Raw genomic sequence first — 16,195 nt, 5'->3', positions numbered from 1 at the left:
TGGGGATCAGGGTAAAGGAACCGACATTTGGCAGGCAATGCCAAACACTCTGCGGGTCACAAATCTCCTATTCTCCCAGGAACAGTGTACAGGCAGACAACGTGAGGAACAGCCAGAAAGGAGACCACCCATCCATGCTGAACACCATGAAGCAGGGAAATGGGAAACACTTCATAACTGGGAGGGGCATGTGGGTCACATTGGACTTCTTCCTTGTCGATTTGACTGCATTTGGAATCACCTAGGAGATACACCTCTTAGTTTGTGAGGATTTTTCCGGGAAGTTTTGACTGAGCGTTGAAGACATCTAAGTGTGGGTGGGTGGCAGTAGTCTTCGGTGAGGGGCGGGGGCACTGAGCAAAGGGGAGAGAGGGAGCAGGGTACCTGCATCCACCTCTCTGCTTCCTGACTCCGGGTGCCCTGTGACCAGCCGCCTCTTGCTCCCGCCACTATGCCTTCCCCTCCTTGATGGACTGCAGCCACGAAGGGAACCCTTCCTCCCTGAAGCTGTTTTGGTCAGGCATTTTGTCACAGCAGTCAGACCCTTGGTACTGAGGTGGGAAGTGCTTCCTGTCAGGGAGACAAGCAAATGGTAATTCATGCTACACACGGAAGGGGGATTTGCAGCTGAGGGTGTCAAAGGCTTCTGATGAGGGAACAGCTGATTTCTCATGCCGCGCAGGAAGTCAAGGTCGAGATAGCATACACCTGTGCTCGACTCGCCCCTGAGCCCTGTGGGTGTGCAGGCCCAGAGCAGGTATCCTTAGAGTATCTCAAGGCCCCCCCCACATAAGACTTCTACCCACTGGGACAACGGGTCCCTGAGTAGCCACTGGTCTGTTTCTGCCCTGCTCAGCTTCTGTTCCAATGAAGTCCAGCCTTCCACCCTGATCCCCTTTCCTCAGGCTGACCTGGCTCTTGCTGGGTGGGGTGTGCTTAGAGCTGGGAGCCACCTCCCCTCCTGCACCCCCGGGAACAGTCAGACTTTCCTGCTTGGAGACACAAATCTGCTCTGAGTCACCCTGCCCCCAGGGTTCTGATTCATGGAGGAGGCCTCTGCAGGGGACTGACCCCAGCCATTGACTTCTTGCTCCCTTGAAGTCTCTACAAAAGGAATCCACGGTTTTGAATCAAGGACCAAGGTGCAGGCCTATGAGAGCTTGGTATATTCAGGGTGGGGAGCACTGTGGAGGGGCTCTGAGCGTGGGAGAGCTTGCCCCTCACCTCTGGCCACTTCCCGCCTTGCTGATGGAAACTCACAAAAATGTCAGTCATTGCTCTGAAAATGATTTGGTCATCTGGCAAGCGTGACCCTAGAATTTGCCAGAAGTATGCGTCAAATGTGTGAAAGAAAACAGGAATAACAAAAATTAGATTACAACTAAGACTCCAAAAGGAGACACAAGATTCAGCCCTGGGGTAACTGAGCTGGTGGCTCATTCTATGCAGGGGGCTGCAGAGGACAGGCCATGGGAAAAGGTACATTGAGGGGGCCTCTGGGCCAGAAGCTAAGTCCACATGGTATCACCAGCCCCGCCCCCAGGTCCTAAGCAGAACCAGGTGGGGACCTGGGTGCCTAACTTCTTACAGGAGGGTGGCTTCCTTCCCACCTCCAGGACTGAGGTGGCTTGAGAGCGTTCTTGAGAGCTGGGGGAGTGGTCATCAAGTTCGTTTAGGTGTGTTTGTTTCTTTCTAATTGTTTTCTGCTTGCTTCTACAATCTGCAGTGGTTAGAGTGCACGGAGGTGTAGAAAAGGCAGAGAGGAACCAGAGTTCTGAGGCTGGTCTGCCAGTGGGAAGATGAGCACTTGGGGATCGTGGGATCTCTGTCTTACAGCTGACATGGTCAAGGACCTAGTGGCAGATGGCCCTGGCAGATGGAACTCAAGGTGCAGCCTCACAGTCAAAACCGCAACCCCCCCCCCAATGTGGTCAAGCCTGTGAGCTGTGCTGCTGATCTAAGGCAGCCTTGCTGACACATTCCAGAGGAATGCACCAGATTAACTCCACAGTCACTGTAAAGACACAGACAAAGGTTGCTCATGGACGAGGAAAGCATGACAATATCCCGCAAAAGGCCACTTTCTAGTTTTTGTTGTCGTGCTAAGGATCAAACCCCAGGCCCACAACCTGCTGGGCCTGTGCACCATCACTGAGGTACCTTCCTGGACCACTTCAGTAGGATGCAGAGAGGATGCTGAGGGAACATTCCAGGGGAGAACCCTTCCCCTGGGACAGTAAGGTGAGGACCCAGAGGGGGTGGCTAGCCTCTTCTGTAGGCAGAGGTGCTGGTGGGCATCCCACCTTTAAGGACCACTGGCCAACTCTGGGTGGGCCTGTGCTCACAGATAGCAAGATGACGCAAGGCATCAGCTGGCCATTTATAAAGCACGGTTGTCCCCGTCCCAAGCTCACATGGTTTCAGGCCACTTCAGTGAACTGCAGCTCGAGGGGATTTCTACTTTGTATGGTACAACGAAATGAAGATGGAGGGGGTCACATGACCGCATTGTATGTTTATGATTTTTCTATGTTTGTTACCGATTATTAGCACTTTCCCACTTTGTCTAACTTATGAATTAAACACTATGGTGTGATGGGTAGGAGAAAACAGTGTGCACAGAGTCTCATACAATCTGAAGGTACCGGGGGCTTCATCTGTGTGCCGCAGACAGGGAAATCGGCTGCAAGGCAAAGCAGCCATGAGGAAAGGAGATGTCTGCTCGGGTATCTGTCCAGCGGTCTCTCTCTGGAGAATGGTGCTCTGAACCGGGCATGCTTAGAGTTTTCAGTCTGGGACCACATGATCTCCACCCTGTGAACATTCACTTTATACTACCTGGCAGCCTTTTATAACGCAAGTCTCTTGAGTGGATGTGGAGAGTCCTGCTGCTCCCCAAGGGTCCAAGGCCCCCATGGTGAGAACCACAGACTGAGAGGGATTCCTGGGAGCAGCATTGCTGGTTTAAAGGGTATTGCAGCTGGGGTGCGGCTCAGGGGTAGAACCTGACTTCCACCCTAGCACTGCAAAGGGGAGTGGCAGCAGGGATCATCTAGAAAGTGCTTTGAAAATAGGGTATTCCCAACTTAAAAAAAAACACAAAAAAAACAACTAACTCTTCTTAGGCAAATTGCATGAGTTACCTTCCCTTGGAGGAATGGAGAATAAGGCCCACCTTTCTCAATTCTGAAGATGCTCATAGTTTCTCATCTTAAGGAGCCATAACATCGGCTGGCTACTTTATTTAGGATTTCTTGTATTATTATTGAAATTTCACACTTTTCTTAGTTTTTTTTTTAAAAAAAAAAAAACTATTGTGAATGCATAATTTTGCTAAGATTTTCTAAGTCACCATAGTTTGTCCAGTGTCTAGTAGGAATACGGACAGTAAAGTAGGCCAGAGGAGATGTTGCCTGACAGAAATGCTGAGGATACACTTGTCCTTCTGAAAGCTTTTCTTCACAGCCATCTCAAGACCTCAGTGGACATGAAATGCCAATAGAACTTCCTTTGGGGGGCGGGGGTAAACGTGATTGACATAGCTACCGGCCTATAGAAGGCTAAGGTTTGGTTGGGGAGGAAGTCACTCTTTGGGACCTGTCCTGCTACACTTAGAGGAACCGCAAGTCAGAGGGGCCCAGAGGGGACTTGGAGAACAGTGGCTTCAATGTCCCAACTGTATTTGTCTATGACACAGCAGGTAACTATCCCTACCAGATGCAGCCATAGGACCTCAAAGGGACAAAATCCATGTGGCCCTTGGGGACTAAGCAGGGAGCCTGACTTTGTTATCAGTTCTCTGGGGACAGGTGTCTGGGGGAGAAGCCGACTGAGGCAGGAGGGGGCATAACAAGCCCAAGCCTGCTGACCTGGCTCCTGTCACCTGCAGGGCATGACAGAAAGCCACAGGAAGACAGCAATGGTACATAGACACACGTGAGCAGGGATGGACACGACAGAGTCTCCGCTGAGTGGCTAAGTGGTTAGAGAAACGGGCAGCGTCCCTGAGGAAACAAGTGTGCTAGCCGTGCAGGTGAGCAGTGTGTGACGGACAAAAGCGCATCCTTCTGTAGCTCAGAGCCCCACGGATGCAGGGGAGCTCATGGGGGCAGGGACATAGGGACTGCAAGATCGAACAGTGTCTTCTCACCACACCAGCATTCTAACTGAACCAGGGTCACAGGCCTTTCCTTCTGTCTCTCTCTTTCCTCTCTCTCTCTCTCTCTCTCTCTCTCTCTCTCTCTCTCTCTCTCTCTCTCTCTGTCCCCCTCCGTCTCTAAGAAACAGGACTGCAGGCCTGTGAGATGACCCAGTGGGTAAAGGCACTTTCCATCAAGACTGAGAGCCTGAGTTCAGTCCCCAGAGCCCACATGATGAGAGAAGAGGACCAGAATCCATAAGTTGTTCTCCGACCTTTACACATGGAACTGTGGCACATTCTCATGATAGAAAGGTAGACAGACAGACAGACAGACAGACAAATAGATAGATGATAGACGGTTGATAGATGGATTAGAAGTAGATAAATGAATAGTAAATATAATAATTTTAAAGGGCTAGAATTAAACCCTGCCTAAATAAATACAGAGCGCTCCCTGCCATCCCTCTTGGATGACTAGGTGGCTGTGACAGTGCCTCAAGGGCACATTTGGGACACGGCAGAAACAACCAATCTAGGAGGAAAGAAAAAATGCCAAAGAAATAAAACCTAATCTCCTTGGGTGACGTGATGCCACCTTCCGATTGCCCCTCCCTTCTGGGGACAGCATCTGCACAGAAGACAGGTAGGGAATCTCGTGTCCTTGCTGTTGGCACCAATGCTCGGAGAGTCTTCTCTGCCTAGTTCAGGTAAGTCTGTCCCTGTCACAAAGGTGGGCAAGGCAACCTCTAGCCACCCCATCACCAATGTGCAAAACATTCCCTGCCCTTGTCAGTGGGTGGCCCATACACTTATTCTTCTACCCCTTTCTTCGGAGTTCGAGAAGTCAGTCAGGCTTCGAGAGCTGTGAGAACTGAGCAGACATGTTACTTCAGTCAGAGGCATTTCTGAAGTAGGAGTCGGGGGCAGAGCGAAATACACAGAACACAAAATCTGTGATTTGAAACATTTTTAAATATTCCATAAATACAGGGTCAAATGCATTCCTGTTGTGGAAATACCATCACTAGGAAATTCCAGAACATTTTTCTCACTCCGTGCAGAACCCCACACCTGTTACCAGTCACCCCAATTTGCATCAGCCTCTGGCGGCCTCCAGTCAGCTTTCTGCTTTTATATACATTTCATAGAAACAGAATTGTACAAGATGTGGCCTTTTTTCAATTTGCTTCTTGAGCTTCATGTATTTTCAAGGTTGACCCTGGTGGTATGTGTGCCTTCCTGTGTCTAGGTGGAACTCATGCTATCCACCCCTCCCTGGGTTGATAGGCAGGTGCTCTGTTTCTGCCTTCCAGCTGCTGCGAACATCTGTGCGTGCGTGCGCACGCGCGCACACGCACACGCGCACACGCACGCACACACATACACACACACACACACACACACACACAGGTTTCCATGGCCACACCTGTTTTCAAGGCCCCAGATTATGTATCTGTGATCAGAAACTCCCACCAATTTACAAGTGGGGAAACTGAGGCCAAGAGAGTTTCCCCCCACCGCACCCCTCCCCCAAAACTCAGACCTAGGAGGAGAAAAGTGTCCCTTACTCCATGCCTGACCTCAGGTGTTTCACTCAGTCATACGATACAAAGCAGTAGGGTTTGCCTGAGAAGGCCCCCGGGAAACCAGCCTGCTTCCTACAAAGGCAACGGGTTTTGGTTTTTGTCTAATTAAAAGTTCCCAAATTAGAAAAATACCACGTCAGAAGTTTCTGAAGGGAAAGGATCACATGTTATTTATTCTGGAAATAGTGACCTAAATTAATTGCAAAATCCATTGTATGGAGTCACACCACTCACACGCAGCCACAAGCATTTGGCCATCCCTAGAAGCCATTCCCGAAGGCTGCACTCGGCATGCCCCACGCAGAAGGGGGACACAGGGCAGACGCTCGGAGAAGCTGGGCTTTGTCTCCCGCTTGCCCTTTCTCTCTCTCTCTGGGCAGGAAAAGTGAAACTATGTAATTGGCATTAAACAATACTTGCTGTAAGTACAGAGAGCTGCACAGTGCGGGCCACCCAACCAGGAGACGACTACAGAGCAGTCTCAGTGTGGTACCTTCTGTCATCACCAAAGTTATGCTGCTCAGGAGGAAGGTTGCACTCCTGGGTGGTCTGGTTCTGTTTTCTCTGAGCCTCAGCAGGCACCTGGCAGGACCTCTACAAACTGCCCTCAAACGCCCAGTGGCTTCGGAAGCATTGACAACCATGGAACTGTCCCTACAGTCATGAAATCCGGAAAAGGACAGTAAACCCAATCGCCTCTTCCCACTTCCTTCCGTTAGCTCTATGAAGGCTGAATGGTGCTGGGTTCACACTCAGAGACGGACTGCTGTCTGCCCAAGGCTTTGAGGCCCTAGAGATGCCGGGGTAGAGGGGCCGCTCTTGGCACACAGCGCTCAGGGGCTTTGCTCTTGCTGCCTCCACTGTCTGGAAAGGGTCCTTTTGTGCTCCTGGCCATTCAAGCATTCATCCCAGGATCCCAACTCCCGTCCCGAGGACCTCCACTTTCTCTGGCATCTCAAGGCCTCAGGTCCTGGTAGGGCCTCAGAAACAGGACCACAGCTATAGCTTTTCCAATTTCTTTCACAGAGCAGTGTTGATGCCTGAGAGCCAACAGGGGGCCAAGGCTCTGAGTCCTACAGAGTGATGTATCTTGGGCCAACCTGGGTCAACCTGGGCTGCTGAGGCTCTGTAGTGCTTTGTTCTGGGAAGGCAGCTGGGACAGGCTTGTTCTGATAGATCCCTATCTCCTAAATGTCACTGGTTCTCAGCCTTCCTAATACAGTTCAACCTTCAGCACAGCTCCTCATGCTGTGGCGACCCTGACCATACAATTATTCTCATTGCTACTTCATAACTTCACAGAAAGTAATTTTTCTATTGTTGTGAATTCTAATGTAAAAGCCTGATATGCAGGGTACCTGATATGCTACCCCGTGGGAGGGTCGTTTGACCCCCCTCCCCCCGGCAGTCATGACCCACAGATTGAGAACTGCTGCTCTGAGGAATTCTGGGCTAAGAGGATGAGACCCTGTGAACAGCAGGGCAGGGGTGGGAGGAGACGAAACAGCCTAAAACCTTCAGCGACCTCACTCCCTAGGGCTCCCAGTTCCCTAGGGCTTCTCACTAAACTCCGAGCACCTCCCTTGCTTGCCTCTCAGTTTTCTGCACTACTTTGTCCTTCTTGGGAAAGGGAACTTTTCCCTGTTAGAAAGCATAAATAGCACACGAATGTATACAAGGTTCCCTGGGGCACGTGATGGAGTGAAATTGTTCCATTCTGAAATTACACAGACCTGCCCACTTTTGAAGTGTGATACACAGAGAGGCCGTGACATAAGAGCAGGATCTGAGATGCACAGAGGAGTGAACAGGAGGACCTTGATTCCACTGGCTCTTTAGGGGACACTAAGGAGATGGCTCGAAGGGGAGCTCCGAAATCGGCAGTAATTTGTCATCTGGAGAAACATCCCAAAGTCCACGCTGCCTTTGCAAAGCCCAGCTTGCTTACATGGCATGGGTGTACCCCTTGGCAGCACAGGAGAGATCAACCCCATAACTCTCTTAGCTGCACTTGAGGGAGTAACCTGGTCTGCCACACACTGGTAGGGACAATCTGGCCTCTGTGCAGTTTGGGGTTAGGTAAAGCAACGTATTTTGGAAGAGAAAAGTTCACAAAATAGGACATCTCCAGGCTCTTGGATATGGATATAGATGTCTGATTGGGGGTATTTTTGTTAAAATAACTAGAAAACAAAAGCAGCCGCCAACTAAGGAGAGGGGCCTCCAAGCACACACGTGTGCCTGGGGTCTAGCACGCATGTGGGTCTTGGGTCTAGCACACATGTGGGTCTGGGGTCTAGCACGCATGTGGGTCTGGGGTCTGGGTGAGCAGTACACACTGCATGGAACTCCCAGGATTCTGGAATGATAGGATCCTTACAGAGGTTTGCTCCTCCAATGTGGCCTTGTTGCTCTGGAGAACCGAAGGCCAGGCTTTGTGATACTCCACTATTGCCTTTAGATGGGAAATCTCACTTGGACCTCAGTAAATCATTTTTACAAAGTTGATATCTTAGCTTAAGTGTCAACCAGTGCACCGTGTCAGAGGAGGAAGGACAGAGTTTCCAGACTGCTCGCCAGGCAGAAAGATTCAGTAGCCAGATCTTTCACTAGAAGTTTCCTAGCTATGTGTAGCGGCACAAGCAGACCCACTCGAAGAGGAGAGCCCTAGCAACTAGGCCTGTGCTGATGGATTGCAATAATTAGAAGCCAGTATATATGCAGTCTGTGATTCAAAACTCATTGATTTCAGGAAAAGCAATTCCCAGTGAAGATGCTATCCACAGAGGCATGCTAAAGCTCAACTAAAATAATAATAATAATAACAATTTTTTTAAAAAATGCCTTCCCCCACCCCTCCTTTCTCTCCCACTTTGCAGACATTTGGGCATTTTCCCCACAGGAATAATAACAACACTTTTATTTATCAAGAGAAGCAACCTCTTTAAGAATACGATTATAAGTTTGCACAAGCTTTTTGTTCTCTTTGCTCTTTCTGCTCTCTCCACTCTCCTCTCTCTGCTTCTGTCTCCCTCTTCTCTTCTGTCCTCTCTCTGTCTCTGTGTCTCTTTACCTCTTTTCCCTTCCCCCCGTCCCCTTTCTAATAAAACTTCTCACAATAAAAAGAAAGAAGGAAAAGGAAGAAAGAAAAGTTTGCACAAAGTTCCAGAAAGTGCCCCAGTCAGTATAGATTTGCCAAGCCTGCCAGTATCCTGGAGTGAAAGTCTGAGAAGAACCACTGACTGATACTCTTATCTCCCAGCAGAGGCAACTGGCTGTTGACTTCTGATCTCTCGGTACACCCAACTAAATCAGTCCACTTACAGACCTCAGAGGGATGACTGACGCCTCGGCCTCTAGATATGATGGAAAGAAAATGCTGGCTGCTAGCATTTCCGCTCAGGGGGTGCTAACTCTGAGTGGAGCACACAAAGGCACCCGAGAGGCAGCAACACCAGCTTATCAGATGCAGCCTACGTTTCTTCTCTGGAGTCTGTTTATTTTACAAGGCAGCCCCTTCCTGCTGTCCAAGTAAGCAATACTTTCTGGGACCTTCTGAACAGGGGTCACAGAAAGGCTGGGTATGGGGGTTCTGGAGAGATAGCTCAGGGATGAAGAGCACTGGCTGCTCTTCCAGAGGACCCAGGTTTGATTCCCAGCACCCACGTGGTGGGTCACAACCATCTGTAGCTCCAGTTCCCAGGGGATCTAATGTCCTCTTTTTCCTCCACGGGCACCAAGCATGCACACGGGGCACAGACATACATATAAGCAAATCACCCACATGCATAAATATAAAGTTATACAAAAAGAAACAGAGAGAGAGAGAGAGAGAGAGAGAGAGAGAGAGAGAGAGAGAGAGAGAGAGAGAGAGAGTCAGGTGGCACTTGAAACAATGGGAAATGGTACACAGTAATTGTGTGGGCCTGCCTTCTTTCTGAGCCCGGAAGAGGGTTTTTGAAAGTCGAGATTTCCTTCAAATCCACCCCCTCCCAGTCACACCCCAGATAAGCAGGAAACACAGATGAAAGTCCAGAACATCTTCCCCCAAATGTCCCCTTAACAGGCATGTCCTTTGGGGGAGATTGTGAGCTAGACAGGCAATTTTAAAATCGCTGCCTGGTATCAAGCTCCGAGTTCCACTCCGTCCTTCATGGAAATGGCAGAAAACTGAACCACAGAAATCAAGGGCTCAACTAGGTCAAAGATGCCAGAAATGAAGCCACAGTTATACAGAGGCAGAGGCTAAGTTGTCCCCATCTTCCTTTGGTCACATGATGAAGGCAAGCAATGCAGGAGAGGAGCCGTGAACGGCTCCATAGACCCAGTACCTGGGCCTCTCAGCCCTGTCCTCTCCCTCATAATCACAGGACTTGACAAGATTCTGAGCAAGAGTTAGGGGGCAATAACAGAAACTTTCCACAAGGCTCCAACACTGTTCAGGGCGACTGTGCTCAAGGAGCACGGAAGCTTTTCCTCACGGTGGAGTAGTCACATGCTAGCTTCAGATCTGAGGTTCCCTTTGATGTGGGAACCATTGGTGATCACGGACGGGGAGGAGGGGAGGAGAACAATTCCATTGTGCCTCAGTTTACACCAGCATAAAATTACAGCCTTAACATCTCATTCTCGCCTCAAATAAACACTCAATTAAGGCAGTTTAACGTAGCTAAGCCTTATTGGAAGGCTTGCTGCGGAATGGAAACACAAACTGTGTTCTCAAGACAAAGTTCATGATTTGAGATTTCATTCCATGTTTCTATCTGTCTGCCTCTCTCTCTCTGAAACTCGAATCTTTACGTTACTTGATGAATCACTCTAAACCACCCTTTAGAATTTTATGTAACTTTGATGACTATAACGATGAGCCAATATAGTCTTAGCATCCTCAAAATTATACGTATGCCCCTTTCAGACGAAACTGTCCACAAAACTATTTGCAATGTACTTTCTCTACTAGTCTGGAAGTCAACTCATATCGGAATTGATGTTTGTTTTCTCGTTTCTGGGACACTACTCTTTGCTTGTGAACTTCTAATTAATTAAATACTGAAACTATATTGAGACCTCAAGTTCTATATAGAAGTACAATAACACAAACAAGGAAAATGTAGATGTTTGCATAGATTTTTAGTTTATTACTCAGAGATAAAACATAGTGATAATTCCTTATGAAACTGACCCTTTTAAATGTAGAGATTAATTCTTATAGGATATGTTTTAATTTTTTTTAACAGGGAAGGAGAATTGGAAGAAGTGGGAGGGTATGGCAGATGAATGTAATCAAAGGTATGATACACTGGAAAGACAGTGTTTTCATCCATTGCGTGAGAAAAAATATTATATGCCAATAAATACTTTTAAAATATTTAGCTTTGAGATAACTTTAAATTTTCAGGAGGTTCTATGCTTTTACTCATTTCTCCTGAGGATGGCATCTTCTCAAAGTCTAAAACTTCATAGGTCCTAAGTGTTATCATCTTACTCCTGCATGCTAGGGGTGTGTGTGTGTGTGTGTGAATGTGAGTGTGTTTGAGTGTGTGAATGTGTGTGTGAATGTGAGTGTGTTTGAGTGTGTGAATGTGTGTGTGAATGTGAGTGTGTTTGAGTGTGTAAATGTGTGTGTGAATGTGAGTGTGTTTGAGTGTGTGAATGTGAGTGTGTTTGAGTGTGTGAATGTGTGTGTGTGAATGTGAGTGTGTTTGAGTGTGTGTGAATGTGAATGTGTGTGAATGTGTGTGTGAGTGTGTGTGTGTGTGTGTGTGTGTGTGTGTGTTCAGGGCCCTGCAGTTCTATCACGTGTGTGTGTGGGCTCAGGTGATCATGCACAATATCTTTTGACGCAGTGTCTGACTTTCGATTTTCATCTTGACTTTTGAAAACAGTCATGTGTGTGTCTTTTTACCCGTTCTGTAATCACACTCAGTTTCTTGGCTACAGCAACTTATCCATCTCTTTGGATCTTACAGCCTCCTTCGTGAACTCATTGCTGGGGGAGAGCTTTGTGTTCACTTTGCTTTCTGTAGCACACTTCTGGTTTCCCGAGAAAAGAAACAAACATACACATTCCTGCACCATTCTCAAGCTCTTAAAGACATGGGGAAAATGGATGGATGTGGTACTAAGCTGAAAACCTGCTACGAAGTGCCGCCCTGAAACTCGCTTATTAAAATATTTAAATATCTGGTCCTTTTTTTTTTTTTACGTCCAGTTTTAAACTCCAGTTATGAACTATAGTGCCCTGTGCACAAAGAGTGGAACTCATGATGTCTTTGCCAGGCAAAATTAGCCCCGCATCTGCACCTTCTGTTCGAGACGCAGGCGAGTGAAGTTAGTGGGAACGCAATGCTTCCTGGCTTACAACCTGCTTGAAAATGAGGCATTTTCAGGCACTGCCCCCTCCCTGTCCCCATAAAGAACGACATTTCAAAGGACCTCAAAAAGCCACTCCAACCTCTTCCAGCCCCCACACCAGCCAGACGCGAGGCAGGAAAACGCTGCTGATCTTTACAAGTTCAGCTCCCCCAGCAGCTCTTACTGCAGGGAATTTTGTAAGACAATCTCACTTGAGCTTCAGGTAACTCAGCTGTTCGGTCTGGTCTATTCCACAAACAAAAGCTCCGCTGGGATTCTGCATTTCCGTTCCTCTCCAGGAAGAGTTTTCTTTTGAGACTAGCTAGCTCCCCGGATACAGCAAACACCTCCATGAAGCAAGCTTCCAGAGGAGAGGAAATGCTGACATGGGTTGGAAGGTGAGGGGGACACACACATTGTCCATAGGAGCCAAAAGTGCTCAGGGGAAGAGGAAGAAAGAAGGGAAAGTACTGTTGAAAAGCCATGCAGAGTCAGCCGAACGGGAGACCATGATAAAGGCAGCAGAATAAATAATGTTTATGAGAAGTGACTGCCTTTCCCTGTCACAGGCCAGGGGACAGCGACCCTGCTCAGAGGCCTATAGCATCTCACAAACACTCCAAGCCTCTTCTGAGACTTCTCTCAGTTAGTTGAGTTGGGCTGACTGGGAAGAGCCCTGACACTTAGTCTAATTGAGTTTTTGAACACCCAGCCAAGGACAGATGGGATAAACTTTAATATAAGCTAGACTTCATGAGCTGGGCCATGTTTCTCTCCACAGTCAAGGGCAATTTAGGCTTTGTGTTGTTGGTAGAAATATGTCACAATAGATATTAAAAGTGTATACACTTCACCAAAACTTCTAGGGTTTCCCCCCCCCACTGAGGTAGATAATTAATGTTTCTTGGAAATGTTACGAAGAAATAACCAATTACAATTAGCAACATTTCCAGGAGATTAAAGTAATTACAATTGCATTTATGCGCCTTAAGAGGAATGGGTTAAGAACAAGAACACAAACTGTTCCTTAACAACAGGTAATAAATTAGACCAAGGCAGGTCCAGCATAAGTGTATCAAACATGGGTGCATTTCCTTGAAAAGAATCCGATGTGTGTTCAGACACCAACCTACCTGACTAGTCATTCTATTTGATTATATGAAAGTAAACACGCCTGTATCTTGCTTTCCAACTCAATGTGTTGTCTGATGGTTTAATGCCTTTTTGTCCAAATAAGCTCTTAGCATTTTTTCCTTTGTTTATTACAGATGCTGCATTTGAATTTTAAAACATACTTGATTGCAATATGTGATTGAGTCAATTTTTGAAGTAAGCCCATGTATTAAAATGAATTTTAAATGTCCTTACTAAATTCTTGCATCAGGTGTTGGCTTTCAATAACCTGAAGGGCTATCTTAACAATAAGTCTGTTGACATTTTTCTTAAACAAATGCTATGTTTGTGTATATTTTAAAAATGGCACATATCATCTGTTCTTGCTTCCTCGGATGTGCTGTAAACCATGGTGGTATGGAGAGTGAGTGGAAGTTAACTAATGGACACTCATAATTTAGGCAGCAAAAACCAGAATTAATGTATTCTCCCTCTGTAGCTTCGAGCACTCAGCCAACCCAAACTTTCTTTCTTAGAGAAATACGTGGTTGAGACAATTCCCATCTGTTTTTGACAAACACAGGGGAAGATTCCCACAAACGACTCTGTTAAAAGGTCCTCTTAGAAACAATAAAACGGTCATTATTCCAGGGGCTTATTTCATCAAAACAATTTTCAGTGATAGGAATAAAGGATGAAAGGAAGGAAGGAAGAAGGGAGGAAAGAAAGGATGGAGAGAAGAAAGAAAGAAAGGAAGGAAGGAAGGAAGGAAGGAAGAAAGAAAGAAAGAAAGAAAGAAAGAAAGAAAGAAAGAAAGAAAGCTCATTGTATGAGACCACTGTTTTGTAGCCAGAGCAGCAACTTTGAAGATATAAAATAATAAAAGTAGAAATGATGTTTAGGCCGATGGGTAGTCATGCTGATCTTGATTCACCTAACTTTCTTCTGTATAAAGTGGAAACTTTCATTTAAAAGAAATATCGCAAGATGTGTGAAAAACTAGGCAAATTAAGTAGGAAGGATTTTCTACACCGCTTTCCCCCAAAAGATCTGTGCAGCAAGGCCTCCAGAGAACTCAGCCCTCAGTCTTGCCTGGAAGACCCTGCCTCTGGGGCTGCCTAGAGTCTGCTAGGCAGAGAGTGCAGGAGATCCTAAATGTTCTTCCAGAGAGAAACACACCTTCGAGGGTTCAGGTGCCTTCTCCCAGGGCAGGGCCCAGCGCGCACTGCCTGTTCACCCCATTCTCAGACCCGTTACCCTTACTAGATCCCTTGCTGAAACGCGGGCGGGGCAGGACCCCTCTGTGTCTTTACAAGTTCAAGGCTGGTTTGTTAAGCGCCTAACTATGTAAGATCCACCTGCCTGCCTGCAGCCAGCGACTCCAAGCGGCTGGCTGCATCCAGCCAGGCCTGAGTGCTTGGGGTCTCCTGTGCTCCTGGCGCCCAGCGATCTGCTTCCCATGGATGTGACCCTGGAGCACCAACGCAGGACAGAAACCTTCCTGCCTTCTCAGGTAAACTCTGCGATGCCACCCGCCTACATCATTGTACCTATTGAGCCGGCTAGGGCTCGAATGCTTTAATACCCAAGGCACTGGCCGGTACTGCAGTCTGAAAGCTGATTGTCTGCACCACGCGTGGGCTCTGTGGCCATGCAGAATGAGCGCGAAGCAAAAAAAGTCTGCCACAACCCAGCCAGCATAGTATCTCCCGGCCTCTGCTGGCCTACAGAAGACGTTTTGACAGTCGCTCCCCACAGGGTCATCCACAGACACCCATCCACCAAGAATGGAAAGTGTGACCATTTCTCTAAGAAGTGTATTTGGACTCTGCTTGGGGACTACTGGTCTGGGGGTTCTGAACTGATGCCCCTGGCAAAAGGCCTCGGGTGTGCCTGTGGGACCGGGGAGTTTTCCCATCTCCCGCCAATCCTTGCAGGGTGGAGAAACTCACCCCATCCCGGTCCCGTAGCCTGAGGGATCTCCACAAGGAGGGATGCTCTGGCCCGCCCGCCAACCCACCCGCGCATCATGGGTGCCCATCACAAGCAGCACCTACCCTGGCGTGCGGGTCCGGAGGTGGGTGGCGCGGCGCTAGTGGGAGGCGGACATGGACCACGCTCCTTCCATGCGCCACACGGAGAAGGCGTAGCTGAGACGCTCGTGAGCCACGTAGCTGCAGCTGGTCATCTTATTGTCCATCTCGTCGCTCTGCAGAACCTGGTAGAGGAAGTCTATGTACCTGGCGGCCAGCTTGAGCGTCTGGATCTTGCTGAGCTTGTCAGAGGGGAGCGTGGGGATGATCTTGCGCAGCGCGGCGAAGGCCTCGTTGAGCGACTGGGTGCGCTGGCGCTCGCGCACATTGGCCAGGATGCGCTGGCTCTGCAGCTCCTCGAAGGACTGCGCGCTCGGACTGCCCTTCTTGCCGCGCTTGCCCGGGGTCGGGCTGCCATCTTCGCTCGACTTCTTGCTGTAGCGCCGCTTCCGGCCGAAGCGCTTGGGCTGCCGCTCCAACTCTTCCTCGCTGGTGCCCAGACTGTCCACGGGGGACACCGGCGAGCTGGAGCCCTCCTCCATGGCGCCCGCCCGGCGCGCGTGGGGCTGGGGGGCGCCGAGCGCACGCCACTGGCCAAGCCCGCGGCCGCGGAGCACAAGCTCCCGGGTCGCTTGCAAAGTCTCTGATTTCGAGGCCGGCTTGTGCAAAACCGAGGTCTCCGGGAGAGGAAGTTATTCTAACTTTTTTGGAAACTCTATCCCGGCTGGGTTGCTAAATAGCTGTCAGGAGCAAGGGCGGCGCGCTGATTGGCCACGGTGGCCAGGGGCAGGACAAGTTCTGGGGCCTTCGCCGTCCTCCCCCCCCTCCTGGGGGGGGCGGCACTTTCAGTTTTGTCTGCTCTTTTTCGGCCCTGACTGTGGCCGGCATCTCTGAGGCCGGGTTCACGCGTGCAGTCTGCACTTCTACCTAAGGCACCCGCGGCTAATCAACGGTGCTGACCCTAGGCT

General features: G+C 48.8%; 1 protein-coding gene across 1 annotated transcript; it reads right to left on the bottom strand.

The window, feature by feature from the left end:
* Positions 1 to 15,216: 15,216 nt before the first annotated feature.
* Positions 15,217 to 15,958, bottom strand: Twist2 (twist family bHLH transcription factor 2). The gene has a single exon (XM_051190799.1). The coding sequence runs from the start codon at positions 15,767 to 15,769 to the stop codon at positions 15,287 to 15,289; it is 483 nt and encodes a 160-aa protein (XP_051046756.1). The 5' UTR covers positions 15,770 to 15,958; the 3' UTR covers positions 15,217 to 15,286.
* Positions 15,959 to 16,195: the final 237 nt, after the last annotated feature.

Source organism: Phodopus roborovskii, unplaced genomic scaffold, assembly GCF_943737965.1.
Source record: "Phodopus roborovskii unplaced genomic scaffold, PHOROB, whole genome shotgun sequence".
NCBI lineage: Eukaryota > Metazoa > Chordata > Mammalia > Rodentia > Cricetidae > Phodopus > Phodopus roborovskii.
This window is presented reverse-complemented; position numbering and strand designations above follow the sequence as displayed.